At 29.7% G+C, this 23183-nt stretch overlaps 2 protein-coding genes across 3 annotated transcripts; one reads left to right on the top strand and one right to left on the bottom strand.

Moving 5' to 3' along the window:
- The first annotated feature begins 7388 nt into the window (after nucleotides 1-7388).
- Nucleotides 7389-13972, top strand: LOC107943428 (inositol-pentakisphosphate 2-kinase). The gene is made up of 10 exons (XM_016877183.2): nucleotides 7389-7709; nucleotides 7792-7902; nucleotides 8012-8215; nucleotides 8331-8478; nucleotides 9062-9102; nucleotides 9223-9333; nucleotides 9544-10149; nucleotides 10515-10720; nucleotides 11414-12278; nucleotides 13664-13972. Exons 2-8 carry the CDS (start codon nucleotides 7798-7800, stop codon nucleotides 10629-10631), a joined length of 1332 nt encoding a protein of 443 aa, XP_016732672.1. The 5' UTR covers nucleotides 7389-7709; nucleotides 7792-7797; the 3' UTR covers nucleotides 10632-10720; nucleotides 11414-12278; nucleotides 13664-13972.
- A 368-nt stretch (nucleotides 13973-14340) lies between these two features.
- On the bottom strand, nucleotides 14341-17564 carry LOC107943432 (bifunctional nuclease 1). 2 transcript variants are annotated; one of them, XM_016877188.2, is made up of 11 exons: nucleotides 17466-17564; nucleotides 16736-17069; nucleotides 16181-16351; nucleotides 16049-16098; nucleotides 15899-15955; nucleotides 15741-15806; nucleotides 15547-15621; nucleotides 15015-15133; nucleotides 14824-14915; nucleotides 14672-14736; nucleotides 14341-14558 (listed from the first exon to the last, which is right to left on the bottom strand). In XM_016877188.2, the coding sequence occupies exons 2-10, from the start codon at nucleotides 17040-17042 to the stop codon at nucleotides 14675-14677; spliced, it is 999 nt and encodes a 332-aa protein (XP_016732677.1). In that variant the 5' UTR covers nucleotides 17043-17069; nucleotides 17466-17564; the 3' UTR covers nucleotides 14341-14558; nucleotides 14672-14674. The 2 variants fall into 2 exon arrangements, with proteins under 2 accessions (XP_016732677.1, XP_016732676.1); XM_016877187.2 differs by having other exon boundaries at nucleotides 17322-17546.
- Between the last annotated feature and the right edge of the window lie 5619 nt (nucleotides 17565-23183).

Below are 23183 nucleotides of genomic sequence, written 5' to 3'. Positions count from 1 at the left end.
TGAAAAGAAATAAAGTTATGAATGTGGTAGGTCAAGTCTGGTAGGTCCATTTGTTGGAATATTAATAAAATATTTCAAAAGATTTCATGATTTCTTTTTATATATTTCCTTCAATTTGATAGGAAAAATTGAACATTGAATATATTGTCCATGCATGAAACATGCAAATGAGAATAAAAAAAATTCAGAATTTATGAATAAATATCAATAAATTTATTTAAGTGTAATTAAATATTAATTATAATTATTATATTTTTTATATTTGAGTTTGGAGTTTGGAGTTTGGAGTTTATGGTTTAGATTTTAGGATTTTCAAGTTTTTTTTTAGATATAGTTATTAGTATTTATTCATAACTCCTTCACTATTTTTTTTACTACTAGGTTGAGAGTTTAATCCCACCCATGAGAATTTCATGGCTAGTCTTTTACCTCTTTGGGGAGCACCTTCGACCAAAAAAAATATTCAACCTTTGTGTTATACCAAATTCAACATTTTGTATTAATACGAGTAAATATTTGATGCACTATCAGTACATGAATCGCATGTAACATCAATGAATAATAATATGACATATCATCGCTAATGAAATTTAAAAAAATAATGAAGGACTTGTAAATAACGTTGTTAGTCTTCCTTAAAGTTATGACAGAATTTAAAAAAAAATTAAGCATTCGTTTATAATGTAAATTTATTATTAATTGAACATGATTAACATAGCTATGCAACTTAATAACGACATTGTACTAAGATCTCTGCCTACCTCTTATACTCGCCTCTAAATGTACTAAATGAGGTTACTTAGTTTTTTCTTTAAAAGCACATGTCGAAAAAGAATTGGTGAATTTATCCTCATGTTTTGAAAGCTTTAGTAACAATGGGGGACCGAATCCATAGATGAAGTAAACATAAAAATCGGGAACCTAATCAAAAAAGCATATGCTAAGAAAATTAGATCAAAACATTCTTCAATTACTATCAACACATTTATTTCAAACATTGCATGCCCTTTGCTTGTTGGAACCAATTTGCAGTTGTTTTCTCTACAGGGAAGAAGGATAATTATTTAATTCGTATATGAGTTTGAGATTTTTTTTTTGATATTTTTGTTATTTTTTGGTCCAATGTGATACTATAAAAGTTATACATTTTGGAAGATAAAAATGTTTAATTCAGATTTTAGAATTGATTTAAAGAAAATTTGTAATTAATTAATAATATTATAAATTAACTTTAATCAAATCAATTTTAAAACCCGAATTAAATTAAATTCATGGAACTGTATTTGACAAGTTAAACGTAAAATTAAGCGAATTCATAATCAACACTAAGTTTATTCTATTAACAAAATTATGAAAGATTCAAACCTAATAGTATTAGCAATTAACTTTCATCAAATCAACTCTAAAATTAGAATTAAACATTAAAAAAAACACCGTTAAATATATAACTTTTGTCAAATATAAATAATAGACTTGACCAAAAATAACACAAGTACCACATTGAAAAAATATCAAAACCGGATATCAAATAATATATTAAATTTTAATTTATATTTAAAAATTAAAGTTAAATAAAGGAGATAGATAATCTTCGAAACAACTTTCCTTGTCTATGTAGACAAATAAGTCTATCATTGAATACCACTTGGAAATTTATTCACTTGATATTAATTAATGAAGTGTCATAATATTGTCTACGTGGACAAACAAACGATTTAATGCCACACTACAACTCATCAAATTAAGATTTTCAAATCGAAAACTTTGATAATTTCGATTATTGAATTTTAAAAATTTTAAATTGAAATAGTATACATGAACTTATATATTTTGTTGTAAATTAGTTCTTTCGCATTTTGTAATTCAATTATCATTATGTTGATCACGAGTTTTAAAGTTATTCTATACTCAAGATGAGGATTAAACTCTCGATCCTTAGTTAAAGTAAGAAAGGCCATTGCCATCTCACTTAACTCTTGTGGTTAATTGAATCCATTTATATACAATTTGATGATATACAAATGATTTTAAGAGTATTAAACAATTTACAACAATGTGAAAGTGTACAAATAATTTTAAGAGTATTTAATTATTTAGCAATGTTTCGAATTTAGTTACATTTTAAGTTTAAATCATGTCAAATTTTAATCTTTTTTATATCTAAGTCTAGATGATATAAATTTAAAATAATTCAATTTTGAAAACATTAAAATTTGCTTAAATCCAGCTTTCACTCGAATTTGAGTTAAAACTCGATTATTAATTTTGTAAATACCACATTTAATTTTAAAAATATTTTGTAAAAATATAATAAAAGTAATATCTACATGCAAATTTGAATTTTTTTTATTGAATTTCTAGGTAAGAAAAAGAATTACAGGCAGGAGGGAATGGTCCACTCACATGTAATTAAAATTTCTCTGCATAGTTCACTTTTCGAAGCAATTTAATGTGCAGGCAGAAGGGACTGGTGCTCTCACACATGTAATTAAAATTTCTCTGCATTGTTCACTTTCCAAAGCAATTTAATGTGCAGTACTTTTAAAACTGTCGTAATTTGTTTGTTCATAAATGGATGCACTTTTCCAATGATTGAAACGATTGGGCAATAGAAAGCATGACAGACGTTCGATTTTTCGTTTATATTTGCAGGTTGTTAAAAATATAATTTTTAAAAAAAACATTATGTTGATTTAAAATATAAGTCAAGGTTAGGTTTGAATATTCAAAGCTGTTCGAGCCTGATCTATTTTTTAGTTTATAATGTTACTTTTATGCAAAAATTAAATAATGTTAATATGATTATGTAAAAAATTTCAATAAATAAAAAATGTATAAAATTATTAGATATTAAAATAATATAATATAAATATTTTTTTAAAAATTTAAAAAATAATACGGGCAGGTCTAAAATGATCTTAGGTTAATTTTTTGCAAATATGGGAAGGTTTTGACAAAATTTTAAGCTCATATTTCAGGCCAGACTGAGTTTGAGTAAACACAAAGTATGTTAATATCATATTTAGGCTCAGCCTAAATTCGACTCGATCCGACCCATATACACCTCTAAACATGATAAATATGTATCAATTATGTAAAACTTAATCTAATATAGATTATTGTTGTATATAATATAGATATACAGTATATACATATTTGCAACAATTTCATAATGTTTATTACATGAAAGAAAGAAAGAAGATAAAGACATGCACTAAGTATGAGATGATCATCAATTTGAATTGTGAAACACAAATCATGAAGTATATTACCATTAATGCCTAAAGGATAAATTTTGATATTAAAAATCTTTCTTTTCAAACCAAATAATGGTGCTGTTTGAGTAGGAGTCGGAAAGGTTGTATGCTTTAAAAGAGCTATATAGGTACAATAAGGTTATTTGAATAGCATTCAATTGGGCGATTGAAAGATTGGAATATCAGTACGAAGAAGAGCATTGAATTGGACAAAAAAAAATTAGTTGTACCGGATTTTTAGTGGTTTATTTAATCGAACGGAACGAATCAATTAGATTAATAAATTGATGACTTGATCAGTTTGACCACTGATCCAATCTTGAAAACCTTAAGATACCTCTTGATACTTTATATATAGACACTAATAATCAGAATTGAGAGATGACTTGAGTTCTTCAATTCTGAGTGAAATATTCTATACAGAATTATTATTTCATTTTCGAGTGTTTTCATCTGAATTTATTTTTGGTTGAAAAACAATTCAAAAATGCAGTACGAATTGTTTTGTTTGAATAAAGACATTATATTCTGAGAACAATATTTCTTGTTTATTTTGTATAAAAATAAGAAATATTTATTTTTTTTAAAAAAATTCGAAACAAGTTATCTGTATAATTTATAATTTTTTTTTATTTTGGATCCAATCAAATTTTTTCATACAACAATTATTACCATGTCACCATTTATATGCATACATAATTTTTTTTTTCATAAAATTTTACTGAACTGCGTGTGTTTGATTAAATATTTACATTCAAGTCTTTAATTTACATTAATCTCAAATTTGATCTCTTGATAATTCTATATTTTATATATATAAACTTTTCATTAAAAAATGTTAAAAAAAAATGAATGGATTATTAAATTCTAGTTGTAGGTAGGTTTGTTCATGGGTTCAACCGAAGGCTTTGAAAAGTGGAGGATTTTGGTAAAAGTATAGGTTTAAAAAATGGGCTTGGGCAAAAAAATAAGATTTTTCTAAAAAATAGGTCGAGCCTCGAGTAAGGCTTTTTTGGCCAGAGCTCGAGTCTGGCCTAAATTTGCAAAAAGAAAAATTTGTTGTTTTCTTGTTGTTTCTTTTTTATTGTTTTGTTGCTATTTTCTTATTGTTTTCTCACTATTTTGCTACAATTTTACCACTATGTTGCTATTATTTTATTATTATTGTTTGGATATTGTATAACTCTTATTTTATTATTAATTTTGTTACATTTTAGAGGCATTTGTTTGTTAAATTGCACCTATCTTGGTATTATTTAAATATACATATTTTTTTAATTTATTTTTAATTTTCAGGGAAACATTTATTTTAATATTTTTAGTATTTCTAATGTATTATTTTTTTAAATATATATATAAAATTAATAAGGGCAGATCAGGTTCGGGTTTTATCATTTTTATCTAGGTCAATTTTGAACAAAATTTTAAACCTATTTTTCAAGGTCAGCCCGAACCCAAACCTGAGCCTAATAAATGGATCTGATATTTTAATTATGCCAGGCGGAACTCAATTCGGTTCGACCCATAAACAGGATTTAAGCTTTTGAAATGTTTTAAGCTATTCTTCTCCAAATTGTGCAATAATTTTTCCATGAGTAATTCTAATAAATTAGGACCATTAATTTTAATTAAATATGCATAGTCTTAATTTAGGAAAATATTCTTGCTTGAGTGATGCAAAGAAAAAAGAGAAAAAAAAATCCCAAAATTCGTTTAATTTCCCTCTCGTATCCAATAAGGTCATCTAATATCTATTTTAGTTCTTTTTCAATATTAATAGGTGACACTTTTATAACTCTCTTCAATACTAACTCAAATAGCATATATGCCATTGACAAACTCTTAAAATCTATCGGCTTGACAATACATAGAGGTGTGATTTACCATCCATCAATAATTAAGAAAGAAATCTCCAAAGAATCTTTCGAGTTCTTTTTGTCAAAATATGTTGTTAGTGTTTGTATTGTGATAAATTTTGAAATTTAATTCCTATAGTTTAAAAGTTAAAAAAAACTGAACTTTTTCAATTTAAAAGCTCTAGTACAATCATCAAAACGGTTATATGTCAAATAATACGAGAGCAACCTAATCAACAAGGTAGGTTAGAAAATTTTGACAAAAATACTATCTGTCTTAATAGTTGAACTAAGATTTTGTAATCGAAAAAGAGAATTTAATTTTCAAAATTTTAAGTACATAGACTAAATCTCAAAATCTAATAAAATATAAGGATTTGCGACATATTTTCTTTTACTTCCTCTTATGCTCAAGTGATGAAGATAAAAGGGTTGATAAGGTGTCTCTTTCCTTCATCTTTGACTATTTAGTAGAAAAAGAAAAGCAAACAAAAGGCATTCATAAAGTGAAAAATAAGAATCTTTAAAAAGTTTGATTACAAAATTTCATCCATTGTTTTGAAACTTATTTATGAAACATGTATAATTTATGGGTAAGAAACATATTCTCGTTCCTTGAGGATGATGTATTTTGTATATTATCAACAATATTTAATTGAACCCAGATAGATCATTAAATTGGAGGGAAATTGGAATTTAGAATTTCATTATGGACTAGATTGGAATGGAAATGAAATATGAAGGATTAAATGTAAAATTAGACCTTTGTTTTAATATTATGTTGGAGGACTTTTTGGGTTAATAAACCATGAGAAATGGGAAATCACATATTAACTTTAAACTTAATTTTATGAATGAATTGTGGTGAGGAGGTAAAATGGACATCATATTAGAATTTGTGATTAATGGAAATTAGATTAAAGTGAGGTTTAATTCCAACCATTAAATTGCCATTAACTTTGTTAGAAGTAATATTAGCCACTAGATTAGGTTAGTGGAATAACATGGAGAAAGCAATATGAAAATGAAAGGAAGAATAAGGAACTTTCTCACGATCTCATGCATATAGCTGGTTCAAGTGGAGTAAAATGTGTCAAAAACATGTGGTGGCAATAGGTTAGATTGACATGTAGTCCACAATGCATGTATGAGAACGATGGTGTAAGGGGGAAGTAGTAATAAACTATTTTATGCATTTACATTCACATGACAAGAGAGAGGATAGAGTGACAACAAGCATTTTAGAAGACCCTTCTTTTATCATTTGACCAAGAGGAAATTGTACAGAAAAACTTGTCATCCCATCCTTTCCTTGCATCAATCTATTAGGTTTTCATGATACCATAGATAGACCTCACCAACTATGTCACTGGAAGATTATTACTCATCAAAGGAAGTGTTGATTTGAAGGAGAATGCGAAGGAGAAGCTAGGTTTTAAAGTTGAGGTGTTAAAAGTGAAGGGTGAGAAAGTATGGTTAAGTTGCATTCATGTTTAAAGATATGTATTAGAATTATATTACATGTTATCTACTTTATGAAATGTGATTGATTTGTGTTATTATATGTGTTTTGTGAAGATAAAATGTGTTAGAGTTGCGTGACTCAAATTTTTGTTAAAATAAAATATAAGTAGCAATATAGGAGATTTGCGAGCTGCACAAGTGGAATCTATATAGAAGTTTACTTCCTTTATTTGATATTTAATTAGAATAAGGTGTTTTAACCTTATTGTATTTTTTTTATTAAACTTTGATCTTGTATTTTTTTCCCGAAAGGGTTTCTATATAAAATTATGTATGTTCTATTTTTTTTTATTTTTTTTACGATTTAATGTCATTATAGACCTTCAATTTTTACAAGGGATGTGGTGGAACCAAGGGTAAAGAGAAATCAATATTTATTAATCAAGTCCTTTTATCAGCCTACTTGTTAATTTAGATCTAATGTCAACCATGTTTAATACACTTAAATCAAATTGTGAAAACGCACGCACTATTACATGGATAACTTGGATCTAATAAATTAAAAAATAAAATTTAGAAGGAATTTTTTAATATGTTATATCGAAGTTGTCCATATAATAAGTACAAACCTGTTAATAATTCAAGTCATATTTAAATTAATATTTAATGCCCAAATTGATTAAGTTGGCCGAAGGACTTAATTGATAGAATATTAATATTTTGAGTATTTAATTAAAATATTTTAAAATTAAAGAAGCAATAGAATAAACACTATTAAATTATAATCTTAAACTGGAATGGAAATCCTAAAATTAATAAAAACCTATTTGAGCTGTGCAGCCAAAAAGAATTTTCAATTTCAATTTCAATTTTCAATTTTGTTTTACAGTCAACTAAAAGCTGAGCTAATACTGATTACAGTCTCGCCATTTTCCATTAAAAGAAAATTAAAATTAAAAAGTAAAGCCGTCCTGTCAAATTTTTTTCTCTAATTAGTAATTTTCAAGACGAAGATGATGATGATGATGATGATAAGCTACAACGCTTTGTTTTCACTTATTAACTCATTCTCGATTTTATCGATTTTTTACAGCTTTTAATTTACTCTACATTGTAGAAATTTCCCGATCAGGTATTTGATTCGTTTCAATTTTTTTTTGAATTTTTAGCTATTGTGATTTTGTTGATTAGTTTATGAATCGCACCCGTCGTAGATTAAAATGGAGATGGTGATTTTAGACAAAGAGGATGCGGTTGATTGGGTTTATAGAGGTGAAGGAGCTGCTAATCTTGTTCTCGCTTACACTGGATCATCTCCCTCATTTGTAAGTAATTTTGAATTTTATTCAAAAAATTTGATATTGGAAATGTTAGTATCATGTTTGCTTATTTTATTTTTGGTTTGGGATTTTGTTGATATAATGATGAAAAAAGATTGGGAAAGTGATGAGAATACAAAAGTCACAACGTAAGGGGAAAAGTAGAGTGAACGAAAATGAAGTTCTAACAGCGCATGAACGGCTTCTTTGGCGAGAATATAAGGAGCTAATGGTGTGGCCAAACAGAGAGATTGTACAGCAGCTTTATGTCAAGCATGTAATGAGCCCATTGTTAGGACCACAACATGTCGATGCCGGGGTATTGTCAAATAGATATATGTACTACTTATCATAATTCTGATTTCAGTTTTTATGAGCTTTTTATAATTTGCATATTGATTGATACTTAATGTGTTTGGTTCTGAGCTTGCCAGATGCGTGTTCGTGTAACTAAGGAATTCCTCTTGTCAGTTGAGAAGAATGTGACTTGTCGTCGGCCTGCTTGTCGAATTGATTCATCACAGGTTGATGTGAATCGTGATTCTGTTCTGATCATATCGGATCATTCAGTCTTTATGAATGGTAAATTTCAATCTTTTCCTTATAAATTTTGATGCTTTGTCTCATGTTTTTAGAAATGTTAAGGGAGGATATATTTTTTTCTCACTCTTACAGACAGTGGAAAATAGGACTTCTTAATCTTGTTCAGCTAAGTTTAGTTAGATGGGTTCATAGCTACCTTCCAATCTAGAATGCTGGTGCCAAAATATTTTCCTGATAGAGTTTGATGGCAAGGAAAGGACTAGGAACTAGCTTTCTATATGTTTTCTATATGGAATTTTGTACATCTAAAATTACTTTGAGCAAAGTAGCCAGATGAAGATTCTTTTTTCTTAATGTGATTTTTTTAACTAGATTGGTAAATGGTAACTTGTACCTGCGCAATGTGTTTATGTGCGAAAATCCAACAGTTTGAGAAGAGCTTATAGACATGTATGTGGTCTTCCTCAATTTCATTTTCCTAGAACTTAGCTCTGATGTCAAATGCAAGTACTTGAATATAACCAAATATGAAACTGGGTTCCATTAAAAAATAATATTTAAGTTATGCAATATGGCAAAGCCTTCATTAGGATTTCATATCATTGCACTTTCTTTATTTCAGGTTCTGTTAAAGGTGGACCATGTATAACAGTTGAGATAAAGGTGGATACCTTTTTGTGTCTTTTTTCCCTCAACATCTGTGTTATCAACTACGTTTGTGTCTGTTATGCATTTTCATTCGCTCTACTAAAGTTTTACTTTCCATTTGTTTCGGTGAAGTAGCCCAAATGTGGATTTCTCCCAATTTCAAGATTCATAGCTGAAGAAAATGCTGTTAAAAGAACTCTAAGTCGATTTAAAATGCACCAAGAACTGAAGTTGCATAATCAAGAGGTAACTTTTGTTTCTTTATATTTTATCGTTTACTTAGTTATTTAATTATTAATTTGTGTGTGTGCTAAGTCACTATTATGTCCACATGCAAGAGAAGAGTGTCTATTCTGGCCCCTTTCTTCCCCTGATAGCTAATATGGTCATTTTTTGTTAATATTTATGTTTATTCTCACTTCCTTAATTTTTCTGACATTTCAAAAATATTTACAGATTTCAGAATATAGTGAATATAATCCACTGGATTTGTTCTCTGGATCGCTAGACAGGATATGCAAGGCTATTGAAGCTCTATACGCCACCCCTCAGAATAATTTCCGTGTATTTCTGAATGGCTCTATCGTATTCGGGGGCTTGGGTGGTGGTGCAGGCAGTACTACTGTTCTGGTCGGTGAGGCCTTTGAAGATTCACTCAAGGATGTCATTAAGGCAGATGATGGCATGTGCAAAACTAGCTTTATACAGCTTGTTGCTGAGACAGTTTACAGTTCGGGAGTATTAGATCAACTTCTTGAAGTTCAGAAGCTCGATGCTTATGACATTGAAGGGGCAATTCATGCATATTATAACATAATTTCTCAACCTTGTATGGTTTGTAGAGAACTGAGTAAAGACAAATTATCAAACCGTCATACTTCTTTGCACTCCATTCCTTTGGAAGAAAGCTTGAAGATTGTGAAGGATTATTTGATATCTGCTACTGTAAAGGACTGTAGTTTGATGATTAGTTTTAGACCAATGGTTGATGGAGATGTGCTATCTGAATCTTCTCACAGTACTGTATATCTAGGATCAACTAAGCAAGTTTTTGAGTACAAGGTAGACTTTCTTGCCATTCTCAGTTGCATCTTCTGTCCATTATTAAAGCTAAAATATTTTATTTAGTATTTTCATGGCATTTGAAAAGGAATCTCTTGAAATGCTTTTTTTGATACGCTTTGGACTTCTTGTTCAAAACCGTTTGAGGTTCTAAAGTCAACCGTTTTATGGTTTGCAAATATATTTTTGCTGTGGATTTAGTAATTTGCTCAATCTTTGTAACAAATCCAGAGAAACCATCATATAGCTCTCTGGTTTAATATAGTAAGGAAATTGTTTTGGGCAGAAATTGAAGTCCTTTATCACAAGGTTTGCTACTTTCTTCTCGTGTTACTGTATATCTTATCTAAGTTGCAAATTTCTAGGTGTATTTCATTGATCTGGATTTGAAACCTTTGAAGAAAATGGAGGACTATTACAAGTTAGATAAGAAGATTGTCAACTGTTATTGTCAGATGGCAAAAACTGAGCATAAAAGGTGATAAAGCTGCTAGAAGGGACACATATGAAGAAGTATTGACATAAACGATGTGCTTTAAAAGACATTTTCTTTTCCTGAAGATTTGTACTGGTAAGTGCAATTAGTTCTTATATGTTTCGTAGAAGTAAAGTTATGAATATGAGAATTACTTGGGCTCAAGTTCTTCCTTCACCTCATTTTGCAACTTTTGGATTTCCCTTTGAGAAACTAATTTATTGCTGTATATTTTGCTTAGAGATTTATTCTTGTTTATTTTTTTATTATTATTTTCTTTCTTCTTGTGTGGAAATGAAATGGTCCTCTACTTTCACAGCAGTTGCGTATTGATTTATGGTCAGATTTGCCTATGAGAGGGGCTACTTGGTTGGAATGCTTGTCCAATTTGTTGTATAATGCCCAGCATAACATGGACTTTCTCGAAATCAGATATGCTATGCATAACTCTGAAATTTGCTATCCAGTTTGTCTTACTCTTACCATAGGATAGCTGATAATTTACCAGAAATGTTACTCCTATACTTTGTTCTTTCTAGCCTATAAATAATTTATCATTTTTTATAGAACTACACTATTTTTCAACCCTTGAAGGAAAATTCGTTTTTTACTGGGGTTTTGCTAGACCAGTTTGCCATTGAACTTTTCCTGTTTATATCGCTTCTGTTTTCAGTTTTGCTAGTATCATGTAGAAAGATGATTCTTCATGCTTGAAAGAGTTAATGCATTTGCACTCAAAACATTATGTAGTTGTAATGCTTACAATACGTGCATGTCATCTGGTTTCAGGAGTGTGGATTCATTCCATGACCAGCGGGAGCTTCACAAGAGAGAAAAAGAGAAAATGATAAGACTGCAAGGGTTTGGGCTAACAGGGAAAATGATGTATCAACTATCAACCACTTACCGCCATTATATCATGAGCCCGCACAGCCAATTAATTCATACAGCTGGATATTGAAATTACTGTTTTTAGTGGAAGCTTTGATGGTATTTTATGGTGATGAAAATTGAAGTTATTAGCAGACTTTCTTAAATGCACTCTTCCTTTGAAGCTTATCAAAGCAGAATATTTTTTGTGAAAGTCTAATTGTGAATGTTCTTTTTCCTTCTTAAACCTGATCAATTCATGTAATGCTTGCATGTGAAATAATTAGCATAATAAACTTATTATAGAAAACAGCTTGAGTTATGATTGGAACAGACACTAAAAGCATGCCTAACAGGGGTTTGATTTTCGGTTTACATTAATGTGCATTTTCATTTTTCATCATGTTTCTTTCTGTAGAAGCTCTGCTGTCCTTTTGTTTTTGACTGATATCTTCTGTGCGTGGTTAGCATGGTCCATGGTCTCCTCGGCCATAAGCCTGTAACTTAAAATGCATTTGATTTGAAGATATGATCTCTTCATGAAAAGCTCTACCATGTTTTGGGATATGTGCGAAATCAACATGGTAGATTGTTTAACTCTTGATTTGAAGTTTATGCTTACTGAAATTATTCACCTCTGGGTAGTCTATATTGGAATTTTGTAGACCTTTTGTCCAGACAGAAATGGAGATGCCAGGTCTAGAAAGCTTGGACGGTTGAGCGAGGTCCATTGTCGTCCTAGAGTTCTATGTCTGCAATTTCACACATATTTCTGGCTTGCCAGGTATTTGTTCAATGCTTCAATGTTATTTTTATTTGTTATAGTTCAGTTGATTCCACACTTATGAGAAAGATATTTCAATTCTTGGGAGATCATTTCTTAGCTTTATCTGCTCTTATTGATTCGAGTAAAATCATATACTACCTAACTTGGCATTGTGGGTAACAACCACATGTTTTCATTTCTGCTAATGTTTGAGTAGGATAAACTGGGTAAAAGTATCATGGCGGCTCTTGTACTAGGAGTCAGATTGTATTTTGCCTCCTTTACTCAAAAAATGAGCAAATTAATCATTGTACATTAGATCAAAGAGTAAACCGGTTCTTTTTGTTAAAAATTTTATCAATTTCTACTGTTAAAAAATAGCATGGTTGATAAAATAATGAAACAGTTATTTTGACATACAGGGTCTTATTTTTAACAATAAAAATGGATGGATTTTTTAACAGAAGGACCATTGTGCTCTGTAATCTATGTATAGGGGCCAATTTGCCCATTTTTTGAGTAAAGGTAGCAAAATGCAATTTGACTCCTAGTACAAGGGCCTCCATGATACTTTTTCTGGATAAACTACTACTAATTCAGGGAGCTAGATTCATTAGCTTAGAAACATTAAACTTTTGCATTAGTTGCCAAATGTCCATCTCTACCAAAGCCTATTATACTCGATAATCAGCTTTGTTTTTGATTGTTGTGAAGTCTTGCTTGTATGTAAATGTATATTTTAAAGTTGAAGGCTTGAGTGAAAAGGACCTAAATGAATGGTTTAAGTCTTTAAGTTTTGTCCATTCAACTCCGAACCACCACCGAGTTTATATACTAACTCATTCTACCATAGTCTCCTTAAGAGGAGGAATAAATGTGGATAACCATAGAGAACCTTGTTAAGTTGTACTTAAAAGCTCGAGTAATGCCAATGAGGCCTTGGCTTGTTGGTTAAGGCTGAGACGAGTCCTTGAGTACCTAGGTTCAAGTCCCCATCAAGCACAATTGTGATGTGTGGGTCTTCGTCCCACCATGTGCATATGCCATGAGTGAGTTTGTCTACGAGTTTAATTCTACATTAATAGTTGGTCGGACATTATATCTATACAACTTGTATTGTATTTGTAATAGTGAAAAAAAGGGAGACCCTGAGTCCTTGAGTACCCAGGTTTGAGTCCCATCATGCACAATTGCGATGTGGGATCATCCCACCATGTGTGTATGCCATGTGAGGGTTTAGTCCAGTTTTTTGTCTGTTATACTTTGTATTGATTTGATTCTACATTATAATTGGTCAGATATATATCTATACTACTTGTATTGTACTTGTGAAATCTAATGTATTTGTAATAGTGAGAAAAACAAAAAACTCGAGTAATAGAGCTACTACATCCAAATTTCAGACAACACATGCATGATTCGTAAGGACGAGCAGAATCAATCATGGACTGGAAAGACGTTACGATTTTGAACTCAGGAAAAGACATGCCAGAGATGTTTTTGTATGTTATGGAGAATGATGATCTTTATAAATCTCACATATTCCAGATGTATTACTTCTTGTACGTTTAAAAGAAGCTCCATTTCTTTTTAGTAGCTGATAAGCATATATGGCTTGTTCTTAGTATTATCTTAAGCTGCCAATTCTTTCGACAAATTTTAGCATGTTTTAAGGTTACTTCTTTTATGGAAGGAAAATGAATGTAAGTTGATATGAATGATCTTTCTTTGGAATAACAAATTGATAATTTTAAATTTTTTTTTTATGGATCGGTTTAATTTGAGTTTTAAAAAATTAAGATAATTTTATTTAAGTTAATTTCAAGTTTGAATAATTTCGATTTCAAAGTTTACAAGGTTAGGTCATTGCAGATTTGAATCATTTCGAGCTCAATCGTCTCAATTTCAAATCATTAAGAGTCAAATTATATTTTGTTAAAAAAATAGTCAAATTAATCTGTCATTGTATTAAGAGTTAAATTACATTTTATTTCCTTATTAAAAAAAAGTCCAATTAATCTCAAAGAGTAAATTTTATCCATTTTCAGCATTAAAAACAGCATTATAAATTGATAAAGCATAAACCAACGAGCTTAATCTAGCATATTACATCCCATTTTTCTTAAATGTATGTATCTATACATATATTTACATACTTCCCCCCTTACATATATGGTAGAAGATAACATATATATAACCGAACTGATTGCTTCGCTACCGTATGTTGCCACTGCCCAGCTGAGTCTATCGGCTTCCAACAATAATTCCTATTTACAATCGGAGTCGCCAATGGAACGACTGAGACATCAATAAGAACTCGTCAATGGTCTATTGACTGGAGCCGGAGACTGATATATGAAACACAATTACACCTTAAAAGATTCAACCTAAATTGGGTTTATTAACACCACCTGTCACGTATATTTCTTCAAGTTCCTTTGAGCTCGAAACTGACCTAGCTTGTCTCTCAAGTCGGCTGTCGAAGAGTATCACAATGATAAATATGTTAAAAGAGACAAGCTACAACTGAATAGATAAGGGAGAGCGAGTGAGAGGATGTTACCGGCATCCTTGTAGCGCTCCTGATTGATAGCCTGGTTTAAGTCACAGACAATGTTGAACTCCTCTGTGTCGAGACAATGCTGACCGCTTGGCCTGGAAATGTAAATTAAAGCATGTTACATTCTAACTGTTTGGAAACTGCAAGTGTAAGTGTGTTCTATTATCTCGATAAAAGAGCAAAAGCAATCTAACTGATCAAGTTCGGTGAATAATAAGCCGTCTGAAGCTGGGGACTGTGTTGACAGCTTCCCTGATTCGATTACGCGCATACCGTCACTGTATGCCAAGTACTTATTAACTTGTATAGGTACCTGCATAACACAAGCATTTGGTAAGAAAGAAAAAAGAAAGGGAATGGTAAAAGTACCATAGAAGCTCTTGTACTAGAAGTTAAATTGCATTTTTCCCCTCTTAAAAACGAGCAAATTAATCCCTATATATTTAGATCAAAGAGCAAATTAGTCCTTTCTATTAAAAATTCATCTATTTGTACTGTTAAAAGCTGTTGTGTTTGATGGAATAACCAGACAATGTACGTCAGCGTGACAAACAGGGACTAATTTTTAACAGAAAAACCAATTTGCTCTTTGTTCTAACATATAGGGACTAATTTACCCATTTTATGACTAGAGGGGGCAAAACGCAATCCGACTCCTACTACAGAGGCCTCCATGATACTTTTACCAAAAAGAAACTATACTAAAAAATAACGCGTAACGAGTACCTTGCACCTCACGGCAATGTTGATGGCATCAGAAGGCCGAAGGTCAAAACAGACAGACTCTGTCTCATCACCGACCTGTAAGAACATCATCCAACATGAGTCGATGAAGACTATACAAGAATATCCCCAAGTTAAATGTCACACGAATGTGCTAATAGTGGAACCAGAAGTTCAACATTGAAGTACATGTATACCTTGGTCAGATAAAGCTGTGCAAAATAGGCCTCGTGTACTCTTTTAGTAACTCGAACAAGCTTTACCTGCAAAAACCCGACATAAACATCATGAATTCACAATCAGATCTCAAATGAATGAAGATAAGTCCGAATATGGTGGCGGAAATGAACTGTACCGTGTAGCCCATCTTGTCAATCATGTTCTTCACTACTTGATACATAGTAGGTCTAGCCTGGAAATGATAGTCAAAACATATGTTAGCATTCATATTCAATACAAAACCGATTCCAATCCTAACTTAATGGGAGAGAAAGCAATAACATACAATTTGGACATTACGTAATGCTGCCATGAGCAACGCACTCGGCATCTCCACTGAAATTGAAATCAAACGTCAACAATAAAAGCTAATAAACAGAGCCAAAAGATAGAAGGATCAAGTTTCATGATCACATACAAACAATGATCGGGAGAAGAAGACCGGTCCCATCTTCCATCTTCAGAACAATAGCAGGATGTGGTGCATAATCCGGAAGATGACCACCTTGAGGATTGTTATGGACACATCTTAAATGCTTACCATCCCTCATTTTGATCATAAATCCATCAGCTCCGCTCCTCACCTCAACTACATATGAAACAGACATACATATCATATCATATCAACAATTATCCACATACAAAAAACCGATTCTATATCTGAATTCATAGAACAACATATCAACAATTCTCTACATATAAAACCCGAATCTATATCGAATTCGAAGAACAACATATCAACTATTCTCTACATATAAAACCTGAATCTATATCGAATTCAAAGATAGCAACGACAACAACATATCAACAATTCTCTACATACAAAACCCAAGTCTATATCGAATTCCATGACTGACAGCAGCAACAACAACACATCAACAATTCTCTACATATAAAACCCGAGTCCATATCGAATTCGAATATGACAATAACATCAAATACGAAGTAATTCATTAGCTTAAAAACCACATACCAGCTTCAACCACACTAGAATTAACATAATCTTCATTGTTTTCATTGAAATTCTCAGCCATACTTCCATTCCCATCGGAAGATGAACTAAAAATACACTGCACCGTGGTGTTAAACCTCCTCCGCCGTTTCAGGTGACCGGAAATGCCACGTGGCTTACCTTTTCCATCAACTATCCCTCTATATCCCCATATATCACTCTGATGCAATCTAGACCTCGGAAAAGGCCCATTAAACGGCAGCGTATAAACCCCAACTTGCTTGCTATCAACGGCGGGGCAAATCACCGGTCCTTGCAAACAAACCATCTTTCTTTTTGGTCCCTCTTTTAGAACCTACCCCACAATTTGAAACAAATAAAAATATCAAATATCAGATATTTTTTGTGTAAAGATCATATCTTTAAAGGGAAAAATAAAAACCCATCAAAGATCAACACTCAATTACAATAATTAAAGCATAAATTATTTTTTTAAATGAAAAAATTATAGATAAAAATCAAGACTCTTTAAGTGTTAGTATAGAGATGAAATTATCAAAAGGGTCGATTTTGATCAGCGATCAGAGCAAAGTTTTTAGAGAATTACGAATCTTTGGAAGTTGAAGGAAAGCTTGTGTTATGAAAGAAGCCTTTTTTGATGATCAAAATCAAAGAAAAACAAACGAAGGGAAAAAAGAAGGAAAATAAAAGAGAAAATCTAGAAAAATGGAAAGTAAGTAAATAAACCGACAAGTTAAGGATCAGACGAAGGAACGAGAGATAGGCAGAAGATAACAGATACTTTTCATAGAGGCTTGAAATTTTTTATTTCTATATTAGTCCCTGAATCTTGTGATTGTTCGTTTAAATTTTTTTCATTCGTGTTACTCCTTGAACTTGTCAATTATTTTCATATTTAGGGACGAATCTAGAAATTTTTTAGTGAGGGCCAGAATAAAATTATAAATTTTTGAGAAGTAAAAATATAATTTTATCATTTATTAATTTATGATTTCATTATTTCTAAAAGGATTAAATATTAATTTTTCATTTTTAGGAGTCAAAGTTCAATTTTACCATATATTAACTTAAAATTTCATTATTTAAGATGGATTAAATTAAATAATTTTCATTTTTGGGGGGCAAGGCCTCTGCTTGTCCCCTTAAATTCATCTCTACCCATATTGAGATTTGAATTTTATTTATCTAAGTTTAGAGATTAACTTGGACAAAAAAAAATTCAAGTCCCAGTGTGAACAACTGCTTACTTCATGTCTTAATATGAGAATAATTATCAAGTTCGGAGAATAACTTTGAAAAAAGAAAAATTTAAGTCCCAATGTAGGAACTACCGCCAAGTTCAACCCCAAAAAATGGATTAACCCTAAATTATTATATAGATATAGCTATGATAATCTAATAAAGTTTTGGATTCGAGTTTATATATATATATATATATAATAGAGCTTTTCCTTTTTATAAGATTATAGTTTATCTTGACTTTAGATTTAATCGAGATTCAATATGATTATTGTATATCAAAAGTTTAAAATATATATATTAATATTTTATTAAACTAATATATACTCTCTCTCTTTTTAATTTATTTCTTCTTTTATTTTAAAAAATTTAATCACTTTGGGTTAAAAATTAAAGTTCAATTCAGCACAATTTTAGTGGATTTTTGTTAAAATCAAATATGAGGCATTTTAATATTCCACGTATTGATTTAAAAATTAAAATCCAATTAATTTCACACATTCAAATTTAATAAAGTTATTATTAATTGGACTTCAATTTTTAAATCAAATAAGATAGAGGGATAAAATTTTTAGAGTTAAAAGTTACACGATTTATCTATTAATCATGTGGTCGAAGGTTCTATCATTGCTCATGAGAATAGAGTACATTTCATGGTCAACCATTTACCTCTTCGAGGAGCACCTGGGACAAGAGAATTAGTTACTGCTACAAATAGTGGATACTCTTGATTATGATAAAAAAGTATGGTTAAATTTTAAAAATTCGAAAGTAGAGGGTTTGAGAGTAAAATTAAACCATTAAAGAAGTATAAAGAAAATTTTAAGCTTACGTGGTTGGAGGACTTGAGTTAGGGTCTCAGATATTGCATCACTAAAATTAGGACCAAAATTTAACTTTTTGACTTTTAGATGGCAAATTGCTTCATCATGAATAGTGTTCTCCAAATGTCACTATTTATATATATATATTTTTAAGCACTATTTATTTATATTTATTTTCTCTAAACATGCTTTGCCAACCTTTCAAGCTGGTCCATAGCCATAGGTTCAGCAATAATTTAGCTTTTGGTTGCGATCAATGAAAAATTGAATCTCATAATTTCGGCATGAATGTGAATAAACATATTTTTTTTTCTCAGGATTCAGTAATTATATTGGATTTTTTAAAATTAAATTCGAGTTTGGTTGAATATTTAAATAGTGATAAAAAAATTTTAATATTATTTTTTTATTTATAAGATTTAAATTCGAGATCTTACTTAAAATAGATCGAGCTTTAATTTAACTCAACTAGTGTTTATCGAAAAAAAATATTTTTAAAATAAAATAATAGATTAAATATCACTTGATTAAGACCCAAAAAAATGCAAAAATATTTTCCTCTAATATTTTTGTTAATGAACATGATTTACATAATAAAAAAGAAAAGCAAAAAATATCTAGTAATATTTTGCTGTGTAAAAGAAAAGATATTTTAGTGGATGTTGATAGATTTATATTATTTAATTTTTTCAAATAAAATTAAAGGAAAATTTAAAGGATTTTTTATACTAAATTAGAAGAAAATACGTGTTTAAATGTATTTGAATCTATGTTCGTTTAGTAATTGCAATAACAACGGTGCAAATTGAGGTAAGGCATAATCAGAAAAAATTTAGAAAACTTATGGTACAACTCCTTGTGAGAAGAAATTATATAATAAATATATTTATAAAAATATAATATACAAATAATCGAGGTTTGTTCAAATTGTAAAGTTAATATATTAAAAATCATAGTATTTTAGGATCAAATTTCATCATATACATTTTTTTAAATTTTACATAAATTATAAAACGACAAGAATACTCTCATAATAATGTTTATTATTTATAAAATGAATGAAATTTCTAATAAATTTTTAATTAAATTGAGACCAGATTGATGAAAGCTTTCAATCATGATGGAACTTAAATTAAAGCATTAGGACTAACACAATCAATGCTACATGATGGAACTTAAATTTAAGCATTAGGACTAGCACAATCAATGCTTCAATTATGATCTATACTATATTCTAAAAATCCAAATTAAATAATAATAATAAATTTTACGTATGAGAGATACACTTATATCAATGTAATATTTAATTGATTTTACACTTTTTCATAATTTTTTATACAGCTAACAATATAATATTTTAATCGTTATATTTTATGCGCTATTTATATAGATCATGCACGTCAAGTTTGATATAAATTAAAAATTTAGAACTATTCATTTTATGTAAAATAAAAAAATTCCAATCTTTAAATATTTATTAATATAAATAATATTTCAAATTGATACGATAGAGATATTAGATCAATTCAAAATTTTACATTTATAACAAATACAAGTATATTGATAAATTTAACTGTTGAATTGTTAAAATATTAATCATATAAAAAATTACGAAATAGTGTAAAACTCATTAAATTTTATACCAATATAAGTGAATTATTCTTCATATATATATATTCTTATCATTTTTCAAAGAAAAAGAAATTAAAAGCATATATGAAACAAGTGAGAAGTAGGAAATTTGAATTTGGTAAAATAGATACTTTTGGTATGCAATATATAGGAGATCCTTTTGAAATTGATACTGCAACCATAAAATTAAAACAGTTCCAAATCATGATTTCTCAAACATGCATACTTGATCTAATCATTATAAAAAGTTTTAAAGCCATTTTCCATATAACTTCAAAATTAGCTCTTAAAAAAATATAATTGAGTTAGGGTATCTTTAAATGGATAGTGTGTATATTTGCAGTTAGTTTAAAAACAGTAATAACAATAAGATTAGATATTATAACGTAAGATAAAAATAAAATTAAGTATACCGCACTGAAAATAAATGGCCATCCAAAAATTCCCTCAATCAATTAAACCACTAGTTTCAATTTTTATTTTTGTCATGATTTGTATTATTTTTAATTATATATCATCGATTAAATTGATGACTCCATCAACCAATTCATTTTGATTTTGACATGATTGATTTTTAAATGATTTTTGTTGTTCATAAAAATAAGATATTTAAGTTTTACAAAAAAGAAATATATGATCATAAATTAAGTTTAGTGTTTTTTTGGTGAATTATAATAACAGGGTAAAACTCGAATAACAAACACAATTAGTGCGACTCAAATTCAGGCCATACCTAAAACGATGAATACCATTCTAAATATAATATTTATAAATTAATTTTTTGGTTTTTAAAATCATATAATATTATATAAATTGTACAAAAAAGAATTAGATAATCTTAACATCAACTCTAGCCGTCTTATTTCCAACCGATAACGATGCCGGCGGTCGAAAATATCTTAGATTTCAGATGAGCGCCACGTGCATACTGTTTTTCTCATACGAACCGGATAAGGCAACTCATCATACTTGCAAAAATGAAAATATCTAACTGGCAGCCTTTGCTTCAAAATATCTCACAATTCATATAATGTCAAATCATTCCATTGTATACTAAAATATTTTTATTTTATTATAATTATGTAAGATTTGAGTTATTTGTCTTAATTTAAAGTCCGATCATATATTTGAGAGAATTTATAATTTAGATAAATATTTTATGTTTAACAAATGAGCTCGAATCTCATTTAAAATATGGTTTGAATTTAAATTCTAACATTAATATCAAAGTTTAGAGTTTTTAAGTTGATAGAATGCTTAGAAATAAGCATAACTCATCTCAACCCTTGAATAAGAGGATAAACGCTCTCCAGCATACTCAAACCCACGTCCTCTTAGACTAGCAACAATATCAATACTAACCAAATTAAGACTTAATTGGTGATTTGAGTGAAATTTTAAAATAGCATATATGATGCACCAACTTTCTTCTAATTATAATTATTTTTTGGATCTAATTATAATCTTAACACAATATACAATGGATTCCTTATGAGTTGTTTTAATCAATATAAAAAAAATATTATTCTTCTAGTTTTTAATGTATTCTATTGAAACATATTTTTAATTTAATGATTGGATAATTTTCTAAAAATTAAAGGACGAAATTGAAAAAAATTCATTTTAAATGACAAATAAAAATACCCTAAAAATTAATTGACCAACTAAATAGTTTACCTTTTCAATTAAAGATTTTATTTAATAGATATCAAATTTTTTGTCCGTGTAAATTTTGTAGCTTTTACATTTTAATTTTGTTCATGATTATTAGGACTTTTTTTCTTTTAAATTTGATATGATGTTTCTTTTAGATTTTTGCAAGTATTGAACCAAAAACATTGTTGGGTCCTAAAACACACCTTAACCCCAACTCCCAAAACAGCCCAAATCACAAAAAACAACGTAGACCCTCAATCAATAACGATTAGGGGAAAGTGATTGTTGTCTGGACCATATCGGTTAGTTCAACAAGTTAAATTGAGAATCGGATGGAATATTGATTCGAACTAAGATATTAGATTAATTAATTTAAAAATTGGTACAGATTAATTGGATAGGATTAAAAACCGATCAAACCAGATTTTTATTTTTATTTTTTAAACAAATTTAATGAATTATTTAATCGAGTTGTTTTTAGGAATGTACGGAGTGATAATTCTTTTAATTTTGTTTTTCGGCTGCGGAAGGGAGTTTGGAGGTGTAATTATAATATGGGATTGGGGTGGTTTTCATGTAGGTAATTATCCCATTTTTAAGAGACGCGATGTTGTGGATGGTAAGTGGTTAGGTGACTAGTACAGTAAGAAACTAGAGTGAAAGGAGTAGTGGCGCGGGGTTGGTGAATGGATCAAGGGTGTTCAATATCTTCATCGAGGAATGGATGCTGGTGGAGTTCTTCTGATGGGAATGAAGTTCACTAGGTTGGGCCAAACATTGAGAGGAGTAGAAGGGATTGGTTTTTACTGGTAGTATAATGGCTGGTTCGTGTCAAGGTCTTTGTTTAGTAGGGTTGAATATGGTGCTGTGGGAAGTTTTCAAGTTCCGTGAATCGGTTTGGTGTCAAAATATACAGAGGTCCTGATTACAAGAAGACGAATCCAAATCTGCATTTTTTCATAAAACATGTATTTTGTTTGAGGGGCATTGAGAAATGGAAAAAAGTGGCTTGTGCTTTGTTATTTGTATAGATTGTGGCTACAAGACCGGATATGGCTGAGCTAATAGCTAATATAACAGCTTTGGCGCTGTTTAGT

The sequence above is a fragment of the Gossypium hirsutum genome, chromosome A06 (assembly GCF_007990345.1).
Source record: "Gossypium hirsutum isolate 1008001.06 chromosome A06, Gossypium_hirsutum_v2.1, whole genome shotgun sequence".
Classification (NCBI taxonomy): Eukaryota; Viridiplantae; Streptophyta; class Magnoliopsida; order Malvales; family Malvaceae; genus Gossypium; species Gossypium hirsutum.
This window is presented reverse-complemented; position numbering and strand designations above follow the sequence as displayed.

Excerpts from the sequence above, each read along its gene's own strand:
- LOC107943428 (XM_016877183.2), top strand. The coding sequence starts at position 7,798 with ATGGAGATGGTGATTTTAGACAAAGAGGATGCGGTTGATTGGGTTTAT. Across the intron at positions 7,903-8,011 it reads CTGGATCATCTCCCTCATTT|ATTGGGAAAGTGATGAGAAT; the intron begins GTAAGTAATTTT and ends TGATGAAAAAAG. Across the intron at positions 9,334-9,543 it reads TGAAGTTGCATAATCAAGAG|ATTTCAGAATATAGTGAATA; the intron begins GTAACTTTTGTT and ends AAATATTTACAG.
- LOC107943432 (XM_016877188.2), bottom strand. The coding sequence starts at position 17,042 with ATGGTTTGTTTGCAAGGACCGGTGATTTGCCCCGCCGTTGATAGCAAG. Across the intron at positions 16,352-16,735 it reads TTCTAGTGTGGTTGAAGCTG|TTGAGGTGAGGAGCGGAGCT; the intron begins GTATGTGGTTTT and ends TTTCATATGTAG. Across the intron at positions 15,622-15,740 it reads CACAGCTTTATCTGACCAAG|GTCGGTGATGAGACAGAGTC; the intron begins GTATACATGTAC and ends ATGTTCTTACAG.